Genomic DNA, 17558 nt, shown 5'->3' with positions numbered 1-17558 from the left:
CTGATGGGCGGGCTTGAGGTGTTCAATACGATGACAAGGCAGCTGCAGCTTTGCTGGTTTTGTGAAGATGCAGGATCATACCCGACTGATCCTTCTCCTCGGGCAGCCTGTGGGCGGAGGCCAGGCAGCGGGGGCACCAGGCACTGCGCAGGCCAGGACAAGCCCTGCCGAGTCTTGCGAGGCAGAAGCTGCTAGAGGCAGAAAGGGCGCAGGAACTCTGAGGCTTCTGCAGCTCTGCACAGCCGCGGGACTCCTGCCAAGGACCACAGGATGACGGATATCCTCTAGGAAGGGGCAGACTCCTAGGCAGCTGCTTCATAATCTGCCTCTAGATTTGTCATCCTTTGAAGTAAACGTCATGTGTGCACAAAGGCCTTCTTGCCCACCATGCATTTTGACCTGGTTGAGTCTCTAAGAGCAGCTCAGAGTTCCTTGGGCCCCTCAGGGCTGTGCTGCAGGGCCAGGTGAACTGCAGCCCTGCCTGCTGGCCTCTCAGGCGCCCTGGTCCAGCTGCAGTGACATGTGGCATGGCCAGCATGGTGTTCACTTTATTAGTTCTATAGTTTTACTTTTATAGGGAAAAAAAAGCAAGGCTGAGAAGTAAATCCCCCACGCCACACTCCTGGAGAGCAGCAGTAGTTCCACAGCACACCCAGAAACAGGCACCGCCACGCGGCCTGCAGCAGTGTAGGGAGACGGCAGCCGGCGCCCAGGAGGAAGTGAACCGCATCTTGGGCTGGCCGATGCAGCCGGGCCATGCATGGCGCGGATCACTGCGTTCACAGGGCGAGAGAGAAAAGAACCCCATGTGGCACTTCTCAGTCTGTTAAGGCCTTTTTATTTTCACACGCATTTGGAAGAATCCATTGCATTAAACGAAGCTTTGGAAATGGCACAGAAGCAGGGCCGGGGGTTAAGCCATGCTCTTAACTTAGGAACTGACCTTCTCTAGCCCAGTCTCCGTAACAGATTCCATAAGTGTTTGAGAGAGACACGACAAACTTCCGGAAAGAAAACAAAACAATCTTTTTGCTATTTTTAGAGTTGGGCATGTTTTCTATGTTCCTGTTTTCATGTATGAATTGAACTCCTATCTTTCTTTATGTAACAGAAACCAAAACCCACCTTAAAGCATCACAAAGCAGGGAATAGCCTGACTATAATAGCAAGCACTGACTCAGGCCCCTGGCCTCTGGGTGTGCGTGTCAGACCCTCCCTGCTGGCACCGGGGAACAGGAAACCAAACACTGGGAGCTGCCCACACTGTGCCCCAGGTGTCAAGAATGTGGGAAGTGCAGACAGTAACAAATGGGGGAACAAAAGGCTCTTTGTCACGGCCCGGTTTGGATGGCAGACTGCTGAATGGGTAAGGCAGGCGGCTGGGGACCGGCCAGCTCACCCACAGCGCGCTGTCGCTGCATAATGTCAGCACAGTAACCGAGACGACGTCCATGAAAACAGAAGTTCCTTTTCTCAACTTGGGCATGAAGGCATTTGTAGTTAAAGGCCCAAGATGGACGTCTGACAGAGGTCATGTGTTCCAACCTGGCTTTTAGTCCCTGGAGTATAGAAATAACCCACTTCTAAGTTTGTTCCTCAAATGATAATCACAAGTTTTATTTTACAAGTTATGATGTCCAAAGGACACTGATTAATTTGCTTTGGTCACTGTGAGCCAGAATAGGTCACCTGTAGGCCTCATGCAGGAGTCAGAACCTGGAGAAATGATTTACATCAAAAACTGAGGGGGCCTCCTGCACACACAGGCCCAGGCAGCAGCTGTGTGGCCCTGCCCTTGAAGGCCACTTCCAGTCCTTGCAGCTGCAGGACTAGGGTAAGGCTCCGCGCCAGGGGACAGGGGAGCTCCGTCTGCTCGGCCTCTCTGCTGCGTATCCACGAAACCTTGGTTCTTTGTCTTCTGCCAGGGAGGACACTGCACAAAGGTGGTCTGGCATGGCCGTTATTTCAGCATCTTTACCATGTACGGGCCTTGTAATCTGTAGCCAATCTTCCGATAATAATTCCTGGTGCCAACCCCTGCAGAAAAACCAAAGTAAGGAGTGCAAATTAATATACAGAAAACAGTATGGAGAGCCCTCAAAAAACTCAAATCAGATCTACCATATCACCCAGCTATTCCACTCCTGGAAATATATATCCAGAGGAAATGATGTCAGCCCAGTTCTGTCAACTGATGACTGGATAAAGAAAATGTGTGTGTGTGTGTGTGTGTGTGGTGTATTACTCAGCCATAAAAATGGATGAAATTCTGGCTTTTACAACAAGATGGATGGGACTGGATATCATTATGCTGAGAGAAATAAGCCACACCCAGAAACACAAATACCAAGTTTCCTCACGTATGTGAAAGTTAACATAGACAGTAAAAAACTATGTGGCTGTCGCATTATTTGGTATACAGATAGCTATAAATATTGTCTTCTTTGAGTTCTACCACCTACATAGTAATATACCCTTCTTTTCTCATTCCATGGTCAGTCATGCATCCCATATTATGTTAATATCCCTGTTTTCAAGAAAAAAAAAATCAAACCTCAAAAACAAAATGCAAAAGATGGTCCCCGCAGCACCTCAGTGACCATTAAAGTAGCCACTGCTTCCCTCAGCCTCCTGCCTCCCCCCACTCTATTCGAGGGTGTCTCAGGCTACTACTGGCACACTTTTATTACTTGGACTTGAAGCTGCATGGAAATACAAAAATGGCTACTGAGAGGGGTCAGAGTCTGTCTTTGCTGGCTGGTGTAAGTACATCTCTCTCTCTCTCTCTCTCTCGCAGGCCACAGTCGACGTGCACCTCCAGTCCCACTGGCGGGTTTAATGAGATGAGAGGCCTGTTCTCTGAAAGTCCAGCAGTGCCACGGTTTCCTGGAAGTTTGACACAGAAGAGTGTGGGAGGGGAATGGGATCTCCACACAGCCCCGGTAGCAAAGGTACGAGGGACCAAACACTGGTGTCAGAAACTGGGATAGAATGGTTCATAGGAAAAAAGTGGGTTTCCTGGAATAGAGTGGCTCATGGAAACAAGCGGTCTGTGAAGACAAAGTGTAGTTTTCCCACACTAGGCAACTCCCCATTCTCTGTGGGCACCAACCAGGTGTCCCACAGTTTAAGACACTAACTGCTCAGTGACTGCAGACCGCACCAGACAAGAGCTCAGTTCTCCTCAGACACCAAGTGCCACCTTCGCTTCTGTTCAAGCTGGCTACGACCTGGCGGTTTCCACAACCCTCTCCTTGAGTTTAACAATTTGCTACAGCAGCTCACAGAGCTCGGGCAAACATTCACCAGTTCATTAAAGGATATGAAGAAGTCCGCTAATGAACAGCCAGGTGAGAGGCGAGGTCGGGAGGGGCCCACGGGAGCTGGCATGCACCAACCCAGAAAGCTCTTTCAGGGATTTTCATGGAGGCTTCATCACGCAGGCGTGACCAATCATCAGGGCAATCTCCAGCCCTCTCCCCTCCCTGGAGGATGAGGGGGTGGGGCTGAAGGCTCCAGGCTTCCAATCCTGTCCTGGACCTCCTGGTAAGCACCCCCACTCCAGGGGCCCGCCAAGAATTGCTTCATTAGAACAAAAGATGCTCTTAACATTCTGGAAATTCCAGGGGTTTTAGGATCTCTGTGTCAGGAACTATGCTCAAAGATGAAATGTTAGAACAAAAGATGCTTCTAGCAGCCCTGTCGTTCAGAAAATTATAAGGTCTTAGGAACTCTGTGTCAGGAAATGGAGACAGAGACCAAATATGTATTCTTCATTATATCAACAGTTAAGGAACATGAAGTGATTTAAATCACTACTGAAGATCCATAAAATTCATTTTACTTTAAGAGGGATTTGTAGATTACTGGAGTTTGAGAAATAACTACCCTAAATGATTCCTGTAAAACAAGACATGACCACATACAAGCAGCAGAACTCATAGGATAAACAGTTTGCACAGTGCTTAACAGAATGTGTTTTTGACCACGAGACATGAGTTTCAGACTTCAATCTCCCATTTTACAGGCAGTAAGAGCCTGGGCAGTTCCTATGGCCTTCACTTTCTTATCTGTAACGATGCACCTGGGCCTTATAGATGGGGAAGTGTAGACAGGAGGGTCCATGCAATGTGACTGACCCAGAGCCTGGCAGAGGCTCGCTCCTCAGAAATGCTGGCTGGGAGCTGCTGTTCAGTTTCAAAGCATTTCATGACCTGGTGCCTGTTTGCTTCTAGCTTTACCTCTTGCTCCTCTCCCATACACTTGATGCTCCAGCTTCGGTGAACTCTTAATGTTTCTCCGATCCCTAAGTGTGTGTGTGTGTCTTCCCAGCTTCCATCCTTGCCAGTACTGTTCTCTGCTTGGAGCACTCCCCCCACGCAGCCCTCTTAGTCAGCTGTGTTGATTCCTGGGGATCGGATGAGTTCCTTCTTGTGGACAGTATCCTTGACCCTCCCAGTTCTGGTCGAGGTACCACTCTGTGGTTGCAGAGCGTTTGGTGTTTTCCCCAACAAGATGGGTTCTAACTGTTGAGTGGTCTGTCTCCCTTCAGTGTAAGTTCTTTTCGGTAACTTTCATTTGAGAGGGACGGGGGTGCGGAGGAAGAAGAGTGAACACTCCCATCTTGTAATTCTTTCTCCAAATGCCTACAACAGGCCCAGGCTGGGGCAGATGCCAGGGGCCAGGAACTCAATCCAAGTCTCACCACTGCCTCTCCAGGGCTTTAGCAGAAAGCTGGAATCAGGAGGGGAGCCAGGAACTGAACTCAGGTACTCGGAGGCGGGACAGGGGAGTCTTAATCCCTAGGTTAAATGCTCGCCCCATTAAGTTCTATTTATCTGGTTCATCACAGTATTATGACTAATACTCACTTACTAAATGTATTAAATGAAAATCAAAAATCTTGGCAGGAAATCAAATACTTGTTAGCTTTCTTAAGTCTATCCTAACCCTTTAACCCAAACAATTCACTATTTAGGGAGAAGATCTGTTTTGATTCCTGTCCACTAGAAAATTAAGTATTAAGAAAATGGAACTGAAGCTGACACCAGAGAGGTAACAGAACTGCTTCCTATATCCATACTACTTCCCTTTGAACCCAAGATCACTCACATTCCGTCTAGCAAAAATTATACTTTTTTTTTTTTGGGGGGGGTGCTATAATCCCTCTCATTCAATGCTGTGGCTTAGTGGTAGAACAAGGGAAAGATAAAAATATAAGAATAACAAGTTCAAGCAGTAGCTCAGACTCACTAAATGCAGGAAGACATCTCAAAACCCTCAGAGAGGGACAACAATTCATTGTAGGGTCTCCTGAAGTTCTAGACCTCTAAGTACATTCTATGGAGTAAGTGCTTATGCCCAACAACAAAACGTTATTCAAAATATCCCAAACAGGAACTATCCACAACATCTGTCATTAGAATAGATAAACTGTGGTATATTCACGTAATATGATAGCAATGAAAAAAGGAATTACATAGCTGTTTGCAACATCATTGGGTGAATCATCTCAGACCTAATTTATGTGAAAGAAACCAGACATAAAAGATTCCATTTATAAAAGTTCAGACATACGCAAAACTAATTTTATAGTGACAGAAGAAATAAGGATACTGATTATATCTGAAAGATGATATGAACTGGGGGGGGTGTACAAGAGAACCTTCTAGGGTGCTAAAATGTTACATATTGATTATGCATTGATATGTGGGAATAGACACATGTAAGACTTAATCAAGCTCTACACTTAAAGAATTTTGTTCTTTAGCAGATGTTTTGATGCAATTTGAGAAACCATTTGTCCAAAGAATTGAGATTCAGTGAAAAAAGGTGCAACATGGAAGTTCTTTCCGTTTTTTGGTGTCCCTTCAATATCTTTGATTCGTATTTTTTTCTTCAAAATTTTCACTTTAGAAGGCTTTCACATCCATGTGAACATTTATTTGATTTTTTTTTTTAAAAAAGATTTACTTAATTATCTATCGAAAGGCAGAGCAATAGAGAGGGAGACACAGAGAAATCTTCCATCTGCTGGTTCACTTCCCAAACAGCTGCAATGGCTGGGTCTGGGCTAAGCTGAAGCCAAGTGCCAGGAACTCCATTCAGGTCTCCCACATAGGTGGTGAGGGTGCAAATACCTGAGCATCATCCACTGCTGGTATTTCTTTTTCTTTTTTTTTTGCAGCTATTGTAAATGAGATAGTTATTTCTCAGCAAGCTCATTATTGGTGTATAAAAATGCTGCTATTTTGCCATGTTTATTTTGTATCCTGCAACTTTAGTGAATGTATTTATCCGGTCTATTAGTCTCTTGGTGGGATCTAGATTTTTCTCTTTACATAGAATAGTTATTATCTGCAAACAGGGATAATTTGACTTCCTCCTTGCATATTTGCCTTTTCTTTCTTTCTCTTGCCTTACTGCTCTGGCTAAAACTTCCAGCACTAGATTGAGTAAGTGCAGTGGCAGTGGGTATACTTGTCTTAATTTCAGATTTTACAGAAAATGCTTTCAGCCTTTCCACATTCAACTTGATGACGGCTATAGGCTTTTCATACATAGCCTTTATATATGTTGAGGTATGTTTCTTCTATACTTAATTTGCTCAGTGTAAATGCCTATTTAATTTTGTCGAATGCTTTTTTCTATGATCATATATGACTCTTATCCTTCATTCTGTTAATGTGTTTCACTTATTGATTTGCTTACATTGACTGATCCCTTCATCTGTTGGATGAATCCCACATGATCACGCTGAAAGATGTTTTGCCAGAGTCAATCTGCTAGCATTTTGCTGGAATCTCTGCCTCTATCTTCATCAGGGATACTGGGGGTAGAGTTTTCTTTTATTTATTTATTTTTTAAATTGTGTCATCCTCTGGTTTTAGAATCAAGGAAAGGCTGGCCTTGTAAAATGGGAAGTTTGGAAAGGGTTGTTCCTTTTTGGTTGAGACAGTTTGCAAAGAATTGGTTATTTTTTTCCTCAAAATTCTGGTAGAATTCAGCAGTGAGGCATTCGGTTTTGCATTGTTGGGAGACTTTTCTTAACTGATTAAGTGTTATTACCTGTTATTGGTATGTTTGTGTCTTTAGGGCCCAATTTTAGTAAGTCATGTGTCTAGAACTTTATCCATTTCTTCTAGATTTTCTAATTTGTTAGCATACACTCATTCACAATACTTCCTAATGATCCTTTGTATTTGTGTGACATCAGTTGTAATATCTATCTTTTCATCTTTGAGTCTTCTATTTCTTGGCTAGTTTCTTAGGTCTTTGAGATGAACCTTTAGGTTATTTGATACCTACTTTTAAAAAGGCTTATTTATTTATTTGAAAGGCAGAGCAACAGAAAATTCTTCAATCTGCCTGTAACATTCAGGGCTGGATCAGGCCAAAGACAGGAGCCTGGAACTCAATCTGGGTCTCCCATATGGGTGGAAGGGACCCAAGTACTTGAACCATCACTTGCTGCCTCCCAGGGGGAGCATTAACAGGAAGCTAGAATTGGGAGCAGAGCCAGGATTTGAACCAAGGCACTCCAACATGAGATGTGGGTACCCTAAGTGGCATCTTAACTGCTGTACCAAATATCCACTCTGTGTTAATACTGCTTCTGCAGTACCTCATAAATGTTGGTATATTAGCCTTCCATTTTTGTTTGTTTCAAGGAATTTTAAAATTTTATTTTGATTTCCTAAATGACCCACTATTCATTCAGAAGCATGCCGTTCAGACTTCATGTATTTGTACAATATCCACAGTCTAAGTGTTGATTTCTAGTATTATTTTAATGTGGTCTGAAAATAGAGATTATTTTGATTTTCGAACTATTGAAATCTGGCCAAATATACAGTCTATCCTAGAGAATTTCCTGTGAGCTAGTGAACAATACATACTCTGCAGCTTTGAACAGAACATTCTGTAATTGTCAGTTAAGTCCATTTGGTATCTAGTTAACTCTAGAAATTTGTTATTTTGTCTGGATAATCTGTCCATTGATAAAAGTGGGGCACTGAAGTTCCTCACTTTATTGTACTGTAGCTTATGTCTCTTTTAGATCTAATATTATTTGTCTTATAAAACTGGATTCTCCTGAAAAGGTGCGTATATTTACAATGTCTTCTTTTCTTGTTGAATCAGTCCCTTGATCTTTATATAGTGGCCTTTTTTGTCTCTTTTTCTGGTTTTTATCTTAACACCTATTTTGTCTGATAATATGGTGACTTCTCCTACCTTTTGTTTCTGTTTCTGTAAAATATCTTTTTCCATTCTTTCACGTTCAGTCTGTGTGTCTAACTGGTGAAGCAAATTTCTTGTAGGCAGCACATCATTTTTAAAAAAAAAAATCCTCTTGCCAGTCTACATCTTTTAATTGGGAAAATGTAGTCCATTTACATTTAAGGTTGTTATTGATAAGTAATTATTTAGTCTAGTCATTTAAAACAATTCATCCTGGCATTGGGTGTTTGGCCTATTGGTTAAAAGATGCCACTTGGGATATCTGCATCCTGTATTGGAGTGTTTGGATTTGAGTCCTAGTTCCACTCATGATTCCAACTTCCTTCTGATGCACTAACCTGGGAGATAGCATGTAATGGCTTAGGTACTTAGGTCCCTGCTGCCTATGTGGGATACTTGAATTGAGTTATTAGCTCCAGGCTTTGGTCTGGCCCAACCGTGGCTATTGGGGCCATCTGTGGAATGAACCAGTGGATGGATGCTGTGCCATGTCTAATAAAATTAAAAAAATCCTTCGTTTATTCTGAATAGCTGCCTTTTTCTAATGGGTCTTATACTTTCACATGTTTTCATCATGATATTTACCTTTCTTTTGCTTCTGTATATGACTCCCTTAAGTGTCTTTTGTTGGGCCAGTTTAGTGGTGATGAACTCCTTGTTTTTGCTTGTTTTGAAAAGTATTTATTGCTCTTTTTTTCCTTCAGAACTTTTAATGTATTAATCCATCACCCTCCTAGCATGGAAAGTTTCTGTTGAAAAATCCATTACTCTAATGAGGACACTCTTAAAGTGAGTTGCAGCTTTGCTCCTAGAAAATTTAGAATTCTTTCTGTGCTGTACTCTTGAGAATTTGAATATACTCTATAGCTTTGAGGATCTTTTCTAACCATGTCTATTTGAGGTACTAGGCCTTTTGTAGTTGGATGTATCTTTCTCAAGACTGGAGAAGTACTCAGCTATTAATTTTTTGAATAGGATTTCTTTTTTTGCCTTTATTCTCTTCTTCAGAGATCCCTAAAATCTGAATATTTGTTTAATGGTGTCTCAGAGGCTCTTTTTTCTTTTATTCCAAAATTTCAAAGGAAGCATCTATCTGTTTGCTCTGTGCTTCCTTGAGAATCCTTATGTTCATTCTTTTGAGTTCCTTTTCAAGCATTTTGTCAATATGAGTTTATTACTAAAGCACTATTGTGTTCCTTTGCAGGCATCATATTGCCTGTGTTTTCGTATTACCCATGTTCCTATGTTGACATCTGCATAGCTGGCATGTCTGGTGTCTATCATTTTTCAGGGCTGGCTTTAAAGATAAAAGGCTTTCTCCTACTGGTGTGGCTTTGGGTGTTGGTTTGGTAAGCTGCTTTGGCTTTAGTTCCAGTTGGATGCTGCAGTATAGTTTCCTATATCTTCTTGCATTGTAAACGATGGTAACAACAGTGGGGCATGAACATGTTTCAGTCATATCAGGTGTGTGGGTCTTGACAGTGATCTGGGGTCATGGGGGCACTGGTCCTCAGTCTATAGTAGCTCGGACTATGGGAGTGCCAGCCTGGAGTCTCAGAGGAGTTGCCTGGGCCCCTGTGGTGACCGGAATCACAGCAGTGCGTGCCTAAAATCTGGTAGGAATGTGCAGATCTCTGTGGTGCCACCTCTAGGTTTCTATGTCCTGTCTTGGCATCCACTTCCCTATTCTCCCTTCAAGTACTCACTTACTCTCTCCATGTTATACTACCTTGGGTTAGAAGAAGAACAGAATGTACAATCCTGTGGACACCAACACCACAATGCTAGATCACTTCAGGCGTTCACAGCCTGACAAGATCAACATGAGGGTAGGACCAAGGCCCATGCTGCTATGGGCTGCCTGCTGCTGCAGTAGGCTTGTGGTCTGAGACCAGTGCAACCAATCTCAGGTGGTGCTGGCTGGGATATAAGTCCAAGCAACTGGGACCATAGGTCTCCATCAGTGGGGCAGGTCCAAGGGCTCTATCCACACACATGGGCCCAAGGACAGTTAGGACTTGTCCAGTGATCTGCTGCATGAGACTGGGGATGACACAGGCCAAAACACAGTCCATCCTAGTCTCTAACCTGGCCCTGAGCTTCGAGGCAAAGTCCTTAGCTCACGTTCTGACCTCATTCTCCAGCAGCTGGAGTCTTGCTCTGATGTATGCTAGAGGTTGGGAGCGGTGCTGGTGGTAGAGGCAGTCCATAGGCTGCCTGGCTGAGCAGGATCCAAAGGCTCATTCTGTGGATCCTGGCCTGGGATAGGAGCTGTGGGGCCCTGTCTGGCATTAGGTTTCACTGCAGCAGGTCTAGTATTAGGTTTAAGTCTATGGTCAATTCTCTCTTCCTCACACAAGCAGGAAGACAGTGAGCTGCTTGGGGAGGGGAGGGGAGGGGGTGATATGACTAACTCTTTCCTTCTTGTCTCCTTCCGTATGTCTTCTCTTATTATACTAAAACTAGGTATTGTGGTCTCTCACCTGGCTTCCTTAGCTCTTGTGAAAGTGGTCTGGTGTGTGAACAGCTGTTCAAGTTAGTATCTCTGTGGGGAAGATGAGTGGTAGAGTGTCTTAACCACCATTTTCCTGTTTCCCATCCCCATTCTCCCATAGAATTTGTTGATGGATTTTGTGACAAAAGAGAGGGGCCCAAAGTGAAGCTAAGGGTTTTAGCTGAGTAAAAGAAGAGTCTAGAGAAGAGCTGCCATTTCCCCGCTGCGAAGACTGTGTAGGAATAAGTTTAAGGGGGAAATCAGGAGCTGAGTGTTGGTCATGTAATATACGAAATGGGAGTTACAGATTTAAATGGAGATGTTAAGTAGATATCTTTCTTGCTTATAAATAGAGACATGAAGCAACAGTCTCATTTTTTAAAAAAGATTTATTTATTTTGAAAGGATTACAGAGAGAGGGAGCTTCCATTCACTGGTTTACTCCCCAGATGGCCTCAACAGCCAGCAGGGGACCAGGCCAAAGCCAGGAACCAGGAGCTTCTTCTAGGACTCCCACGTGGGTGGTAGGGACCTAAACCCTTGGCCATCCTAGGCCATTACTAGGGAGCTCGACTGGAAGTGGAGCAGCTGCGACACCGACTGGTGCCCATACTTTACCTGTTACACCACAACGCTGCTCCCTCTTGGGTATCCTTTTAGAATGTAATTTCTGAGCAGTGCAGTTGTCTTGTCTTACAAGGGTACGGCATGAATGCATGGATGGTGACAGAGGGAGAAGACAGAGATAACCTGGTTCCTTTTTGATACTGCTGAACCACGAAATTAATTCCAAAGCTGCTCTCCTTGCAGATTTGTCATGAAATAATACATTTTCCATTTGGTTGAACCATTTTTTTTTTTAAAATTGTAATGAAACATGGGTAACAAATTTTACCATCTTAATCATTTTTTAAAACATTTACCTATTGTTTTAATTGAAAGGCAGAGAGAGAGAGAGAGAGAATCTCCCATCTGCTGGCTCACTCTTGAATGCCTGCAATAGCTGGGGCTGTCCCAGGTCAAGTCCAGGAGCCAGGAACTCAATCTGGAACTCCTATGTGGGTGGTGGGGACCCAGCAATGCAGGCTGTAACCTGCTGCCTCCCTGGACATGCATTAGCAGGAAACTGGAATTGCAAGTGGAGCTGGCATCTGAACCCAGGCACTCCAATATGTGGGTGTCCCAAGCAGCATCCTAAGAGCTACACCGAATCCCTGCCTCCATGATCTTGAAGAGTTTTCAGTATATAGTTCAGTGGCTTTAAGTATATTCACACAGTTGTGCAAACATCAACAACTATTTCCAAAACGTCGTGTCTTGCAGAACTGAAAGTCTGTATCCATTAAATGATAATTCTCCATTCCCTGATGTTTGTGCCCCTGGCAACCACCATTCTACCTTCTGTCTCTAAGAGTCTGACTACTCTAGGTATCTCAAATAACTGGAATTATGCAGTATTTTTCCTTTTTGACTGTTTTTCACTCACTTCAATGTCTTCAGGGTTCATCCATGTTGGATTTAAGCCATTTTGAATTGAGTTTTCTGTTCCCTATATCTAAATATATGTGAACTGAAACATAAGCTTGATGACAGGAAAAGTAAAACACATAGTCAAGTCACCATTAAAAAAATCAAAGTGGTAATTCTGACCACATTGCTCTTCTGCTTTGAAATGGCAATGACATGATCCACAATAAAGCTCAAATTCCTTGGAATGACATGCAAGGTCCTTCACTCCCAGTCTCTTCAGCTTTAGTTCCATAACTGACCTTACTGCTTTCTGGCCCAGGATTAGTAACACCAGGCAGAACCGCACTCAGGCACCGTGCTGGCTTGGCTGCTGCCCTTTCCAATTCTGTTGGGTTAGTAATCACAGTATGCTTCATTTTACTTACCTGTCTGCCTCACCTCTTAGAAAGGCAGCCCTTTAAAGTCAATGGCTTCCATCATCAGGACTCATTACAGTGTCTAGCCTATAATCAAGCTGCAATAAATGTTTGCAGAGCTATTATACTCTGCTTACTTTTATGTTGTGTACATAGAAAGAAATGTGCTCCTGGAAGATGTATTTAGAAAAAAAGGGGCTCTGTTTGGTGCCAGGTAGTGGGAATAATTCAATGTAAAAAGGAAAGGGCAGGACTTATTAACCTAGTTACACATTCCCTTCCTTGTTTGCTAAAAGTTATAGACAAATCTCTGATTTTATGCTTTAAACCTCTAATATTCAGAAATATTTGACTTTTATATTTCTATCTACATTTTTAAAAGCAGAGGCCATTTTCCATGGACTTAAACAATTTTATTCTGGAGCATCTCAAGCATACAGAAGGGGAAATGTTGGTATAGTGTTAGTATACTGAATCTCCATACGACCATCACCCAACTTCTACAATGACCAATCCACCACCATACTAGCGCTAAGGCTGGTAGCTTTCTACTCATGCGGCATCACAAAACATACCTAGGTTTCCTTCTGGTTCTGTTCAGCTCAGTCCCTGGAGACATGTTTCACTTTTATCTTTCATACACCAGCTCAAACAAAGGTGGTAGTATAATTTTAAGATAGTAAAGCTCTTAGACTGACTACTCTTTTTTTTTTTTTTAAAAAAGATTTATTTTATTTATTTGAAAGGCAGAGCTAGAGAGAGGGAGAGAGAGCTTCCATCCGTTGGTTCACTCCCCAAATGGCCACAATGACCAGGGCTGAGCCAGGCTGAAGCCAGGAGCTTCCTCTGGGTTTCCCACGTGGGTACAAGGGCCCACATACCTGGGCCATCCTCTGCTGCCCTCCCAGGTGCACCAGCAGGGAGCTAGACCAGAAGTAGAGCAGCTGGGACTTGAACCGGCACCCATATGGGATGCCAGCATTGCAGGTGATGGCCTAATCCACTGTTCCACAACACGCCATAAACCTACATCAGTCCCCCCCCCTCCCCCTCCCCAGCTTCCGAGGTAAGTGGTTTACATCCTAACCAGGATTAGACAACCTTGGGAAACAAGGAAGTTAAGTGATCAAGGGTGCTCTGAGGTCCTGAGCATGGCAGGTGGGAGGACTGCTTTACTGGGTGACAGCTAAGCTGTTCTTAGCGATGATGGGCCCCACAGGCTCCTTTGCCAGAGGTGGGCTGGAGAAACTATGACCACTTCAGGGAGAGGTGCTCAGGCCTTGCTTTGGGCTTTGTGGAAAGAAACCAATGTGCTCTACTGTCTGTCAGGCTCCCATACTTATTTTCAGTAATAGGCAGCAGCCCTGAGATGTATGGCTACCTCTGCACCCTCTGGGAAGCTTTAAGTACTCTGGGGAGGGAGGTTACCCTATAGCCAGTCTGGATTCCTAAACAAAAATATTCCCTATCTGTATTTCTTTGTGCCTCTTGTTTCTTGAAAACAAGATTTCCTGTTCCTATACTCCACAGACCAGGTTGGCACTTAGAGTCGAAGGGAACATCCCATCAGCTGAGCTAGGGAAAGGCCTTACTCTGCCCCCTTCTCCTCGTCATGTGCAGCAGGGCTCCTAGAAAGTCCTCCATCACAGTAACTTTCCTTTTGTTAGCCAGCCAAGAAAAAGCAATTACCCTTCAGAGCTGACGTCAGCCAACCTCCTGGCCTGACGTGCACAGGCTGCCTCGGTCACTTCCCAGCCCTGAGCAGAGGCACACGCAGCCGCACCAGCAACCACGTTCTCCACCCTGTCACCTGCGTGGGACGCTGCCAAATCCCTGGCTGGGAGTGACAGGAGGCTCCACTGTTCTATGTAGCAGTCCTTAGGGTGCCTGACTACAAAGCCAACGGTTGTCAGCACAGCACTCAGGACAGGGAGGAGTGGCGGCGGTTCAAACGCTTGCTTTGTTTGAGCCCCCAAGTTATCTAATTTATAATCAGACTTTACCTATACCACAAGGGTCTTTTTCCTATTCTGTAGGTAGGATGAATATTTTTATCTTTACTACTTTATCAGCTATCATGATGATGGTGATATAAGACAAGGTGAAAAAATAATACTATAAAAAATGCCTACAGAGATATTCTGAGACTTGGCTATAGTGAGCAGCCTGGGTGATTACTTCTCTAGCCCCTACCTCTTCTCCCCAAAAAGGGTAAGTCCTGGGGTTAAGAAAATAAATTGTGTGTGTATGTAAACTAATTAAAAAGGCTTCAAGTGTGCACTTTAAATTGAACACAGGTCAGTGTTGAGGTGTAGCAGGTAAAGCTGCTGCCTGTAATGCTGGCATCCCACATGGGCACCAATCTGTGTCCCGGCTGCCCCACTTCTGATCCAGCTCTCTGCTAATGACTTTTTTTTTTTTAAGATTTCCATCCACTCTCATTCACTCCCCAGATGGCTGCAATGGCCAGGGCAGAGCCAGGCTGAAGCCAGGTGCTTCATCCTGGTTTCCCACATGAGTGGCAGGGTCCCAAACACTTGGGCCATCTGGGGAGTGATGAGAGTGGATAGAAATCTTAAAAAAAAAAAAAAAAATCAAAAAAATAAATTGAACACCAACCCAGGGATAGGCATCAGACTGCAGGCAGAGGACAGTGCTTGCCCCGGATGGGATGAGATCTCTGGCTTTGCTCAGAGGTAGGCTCCAAGAGCCGCTGGCCTCCCAAGGAATCTCCAACCTGGAGGCAAACAGAAGCTACAGTATCTCTCTCTGATCCTTTCCTGAACCAAATGTTCTCAAGCCCCCCACAACAGAAATCAACTCCTCTGCTTTCAGCCTACCTTTCCCTCTTGTTGAAACATATGCAGTATTCAGCTTAAGACAGGAATTTTCTAAGTGTCAGGGAAAGAAAGGAAATCACATCAAATATACATACTGAGGCTATGCTGTGGCATAGCAGGTAAAGCTGCTACCTGCAACTCTGGCATCCCATGTGGGCACAAGCTCGTGTCTGGCTGCTCCACTTCTGATCCAGCTCCCTGCTAATGGCCTGGGAAAAGCAGAAGATGGCCCAAATGTTTGGGTCCCTGCCACCCATGTGGGATACCAGGAAGAAGCTCCTGGTTCCTGGCTTCAGCCTGACCCAGCACTGGCCACTGTGGCCATCTGGGGAGGGAACCAGCAGATGGAAGATTTCTGTCTCTCCTTCTCTGTAATTCTGAATTTCAAATAAATCTTAAAAAAACAAATAAAAATAAAATGTACATACCAACTACCCTGACCACTGGCTAGAGGAGCAGGTTAATTATTGGTTGCTCAATGTTCTTTAATAAAAAGGGTGGTGAGAGACGGGGAGAAAGGGATCATAAAACCTTTTAAAAAGACTAACCAAAGCTAAAAGTGAAACAACCTTATGCTTTCTTAAATTTAATTTTGGTTCCATCTTAGAAAATCTCAGGAATGGTGTCAACCAGTGAAAGTGGTACGTGCATTGGTTGAAAAACAACTCTTTATTCTACTAAGTTACTACAGCATTTTTTTCCCTAAGGGGATAAATTCAACACCATAATAAAGCCCTAGAACATTGAAAATAAATATACTCTTCCTTCAAAAAAGAAGATAAATCAAGAGCAGGAAATGAAACAAAATATTAGAGGTGGTGATTCTGACTAACTCTCTAAAAAAACCACCCCCAAAACCAAAAGCAGCACGTCAGCCCGATAGCGGAGTGTCTGTAACGCATGAGGCTAGAGGACGAAGACGGCTATGTGCCGGGTGTTGTAAGCCACTTTATATCCACCAACACACTTAAAATCTAACAAGATTAGAACTACACAGCTAGGAAGTAGAACTGCAATTCAGACCCAGTCTGTCTGCCCCGTGGCTCAGAGTAGTCCTAACGGCGCGCTCTGGGGCCCAGGTTGTGGGCTGTACCATCCCGACTTCCCCAGGGCTTCAGACAGCAAGTCTGCCACCGGTAAGCACATCACTGTCTTCCCAGGACAGAACTTCCTTCCACCTTTCCTGGGTCATTTTACTGCCTGCAACTTTGTTCAGCTTTTCAATGTCTTTTGTCTGATAAATCACTAGATGGAACTGAAACCTGGTGACTTTTCCATTTCAATGACAGAGCTCAGTAAGAAACAGAACAGGGTCTGATAAAACAAAAATAACCACACACACACACACACACACACACACCACCAAAGCTTTGTAAACAGATTTGGTTTACAAATGTGAGACCCACTGACAAGAAGTAACAAACTGAAAAAATCATGCTTACTATTTGTAAAATGACAAGAACTATACTCTAGAGCTTTTTGGGGAAAAGCAATATAGGTGGAACAATGATGGAAAACCTACAGGAAGGGCGGAGAAGCCAGGAGAAGAGCAGCCTCCCCTTATCTACAAGAGGTAAATTCCAGGATCTCTAGTAGATGCTTGAAACCATGGCTAGTACTGAATACTAAATACACTATATTTTTTTTCCAAACATACATACGTATAATGCCTCTTTCATCTTAACTAACCACTTACCATGTACTACGGCAATAACTTTTATAGTTTGAAGTATGACAGCAAAGCTAGCACTAGTTTCTTTTTTTCTTCACAATTTCAAAGATATAAGATCTGCTATTATCACAGATCTTAGTAAGCTCAGTTTATGGCTTTTTTTTTTTTTTAACTAAGTTGAGAACTTTCCACTTAAAGGAAGCACTTTACAGCTTCTCTTTGTCACATCTGAATTGCCAGCATCACTACTCTCATAGTATGGGGCCATTATTGAGTAAAATAAGGGTTCTTGAACACAAGCACTGATACCCCTCTAGTAAGCACACAATGGGTGGGTAGCAAATACAGCATAAATATACTGGACAAGAGCCAGCACCGTGGCTCACTAGGCTAATCCTCCGCCTGCGGCGCTGGCACACCGCGTT

General features: G+C 43.8%; 1 protein-coding gene across 1 annotated transcript in view; it reads right to left on the bottom strand.

The window, feature by feature from the left end:
- Positions 1 to 821: 821 nt before the first annotated feature.
- The window catches only part of ELP3 (elongator acetyltransferase complex subunit 3), a 126588-nt gene continuing 109851 nt past the window's right edge, over positions 822 to 17558 (bottom strand). The window contains exon 15 of the mRNA XM_062213340.1: positions 822 to 2037. Within this exon, the coding sequence (XP_062069324.1) occupies positions 1961 to 2037 (77 nt within the window). The 3' untranslated portion in view covers positions 822 to 1960. The remainder of the gene's footprint in view (positions 2038 to 17558) is intronic.

This window comes from Lepus europaeus, chromosome 16, assembly GCF_033115175.1.
Source record: "Lepus europaeus isolate LE1 chromosome 16, mLepTim1.pri, whole genome shotgun sequence".
Lineage (NCBI taxonomy): Eukaryota > Metazoa > Chordata > Mammalia > Lagomorpha > Leporidae > Lepus > Lepus europaeus.
This window is presented reverse-complemented; position numbering and strand designations above follow the sequence as displayed.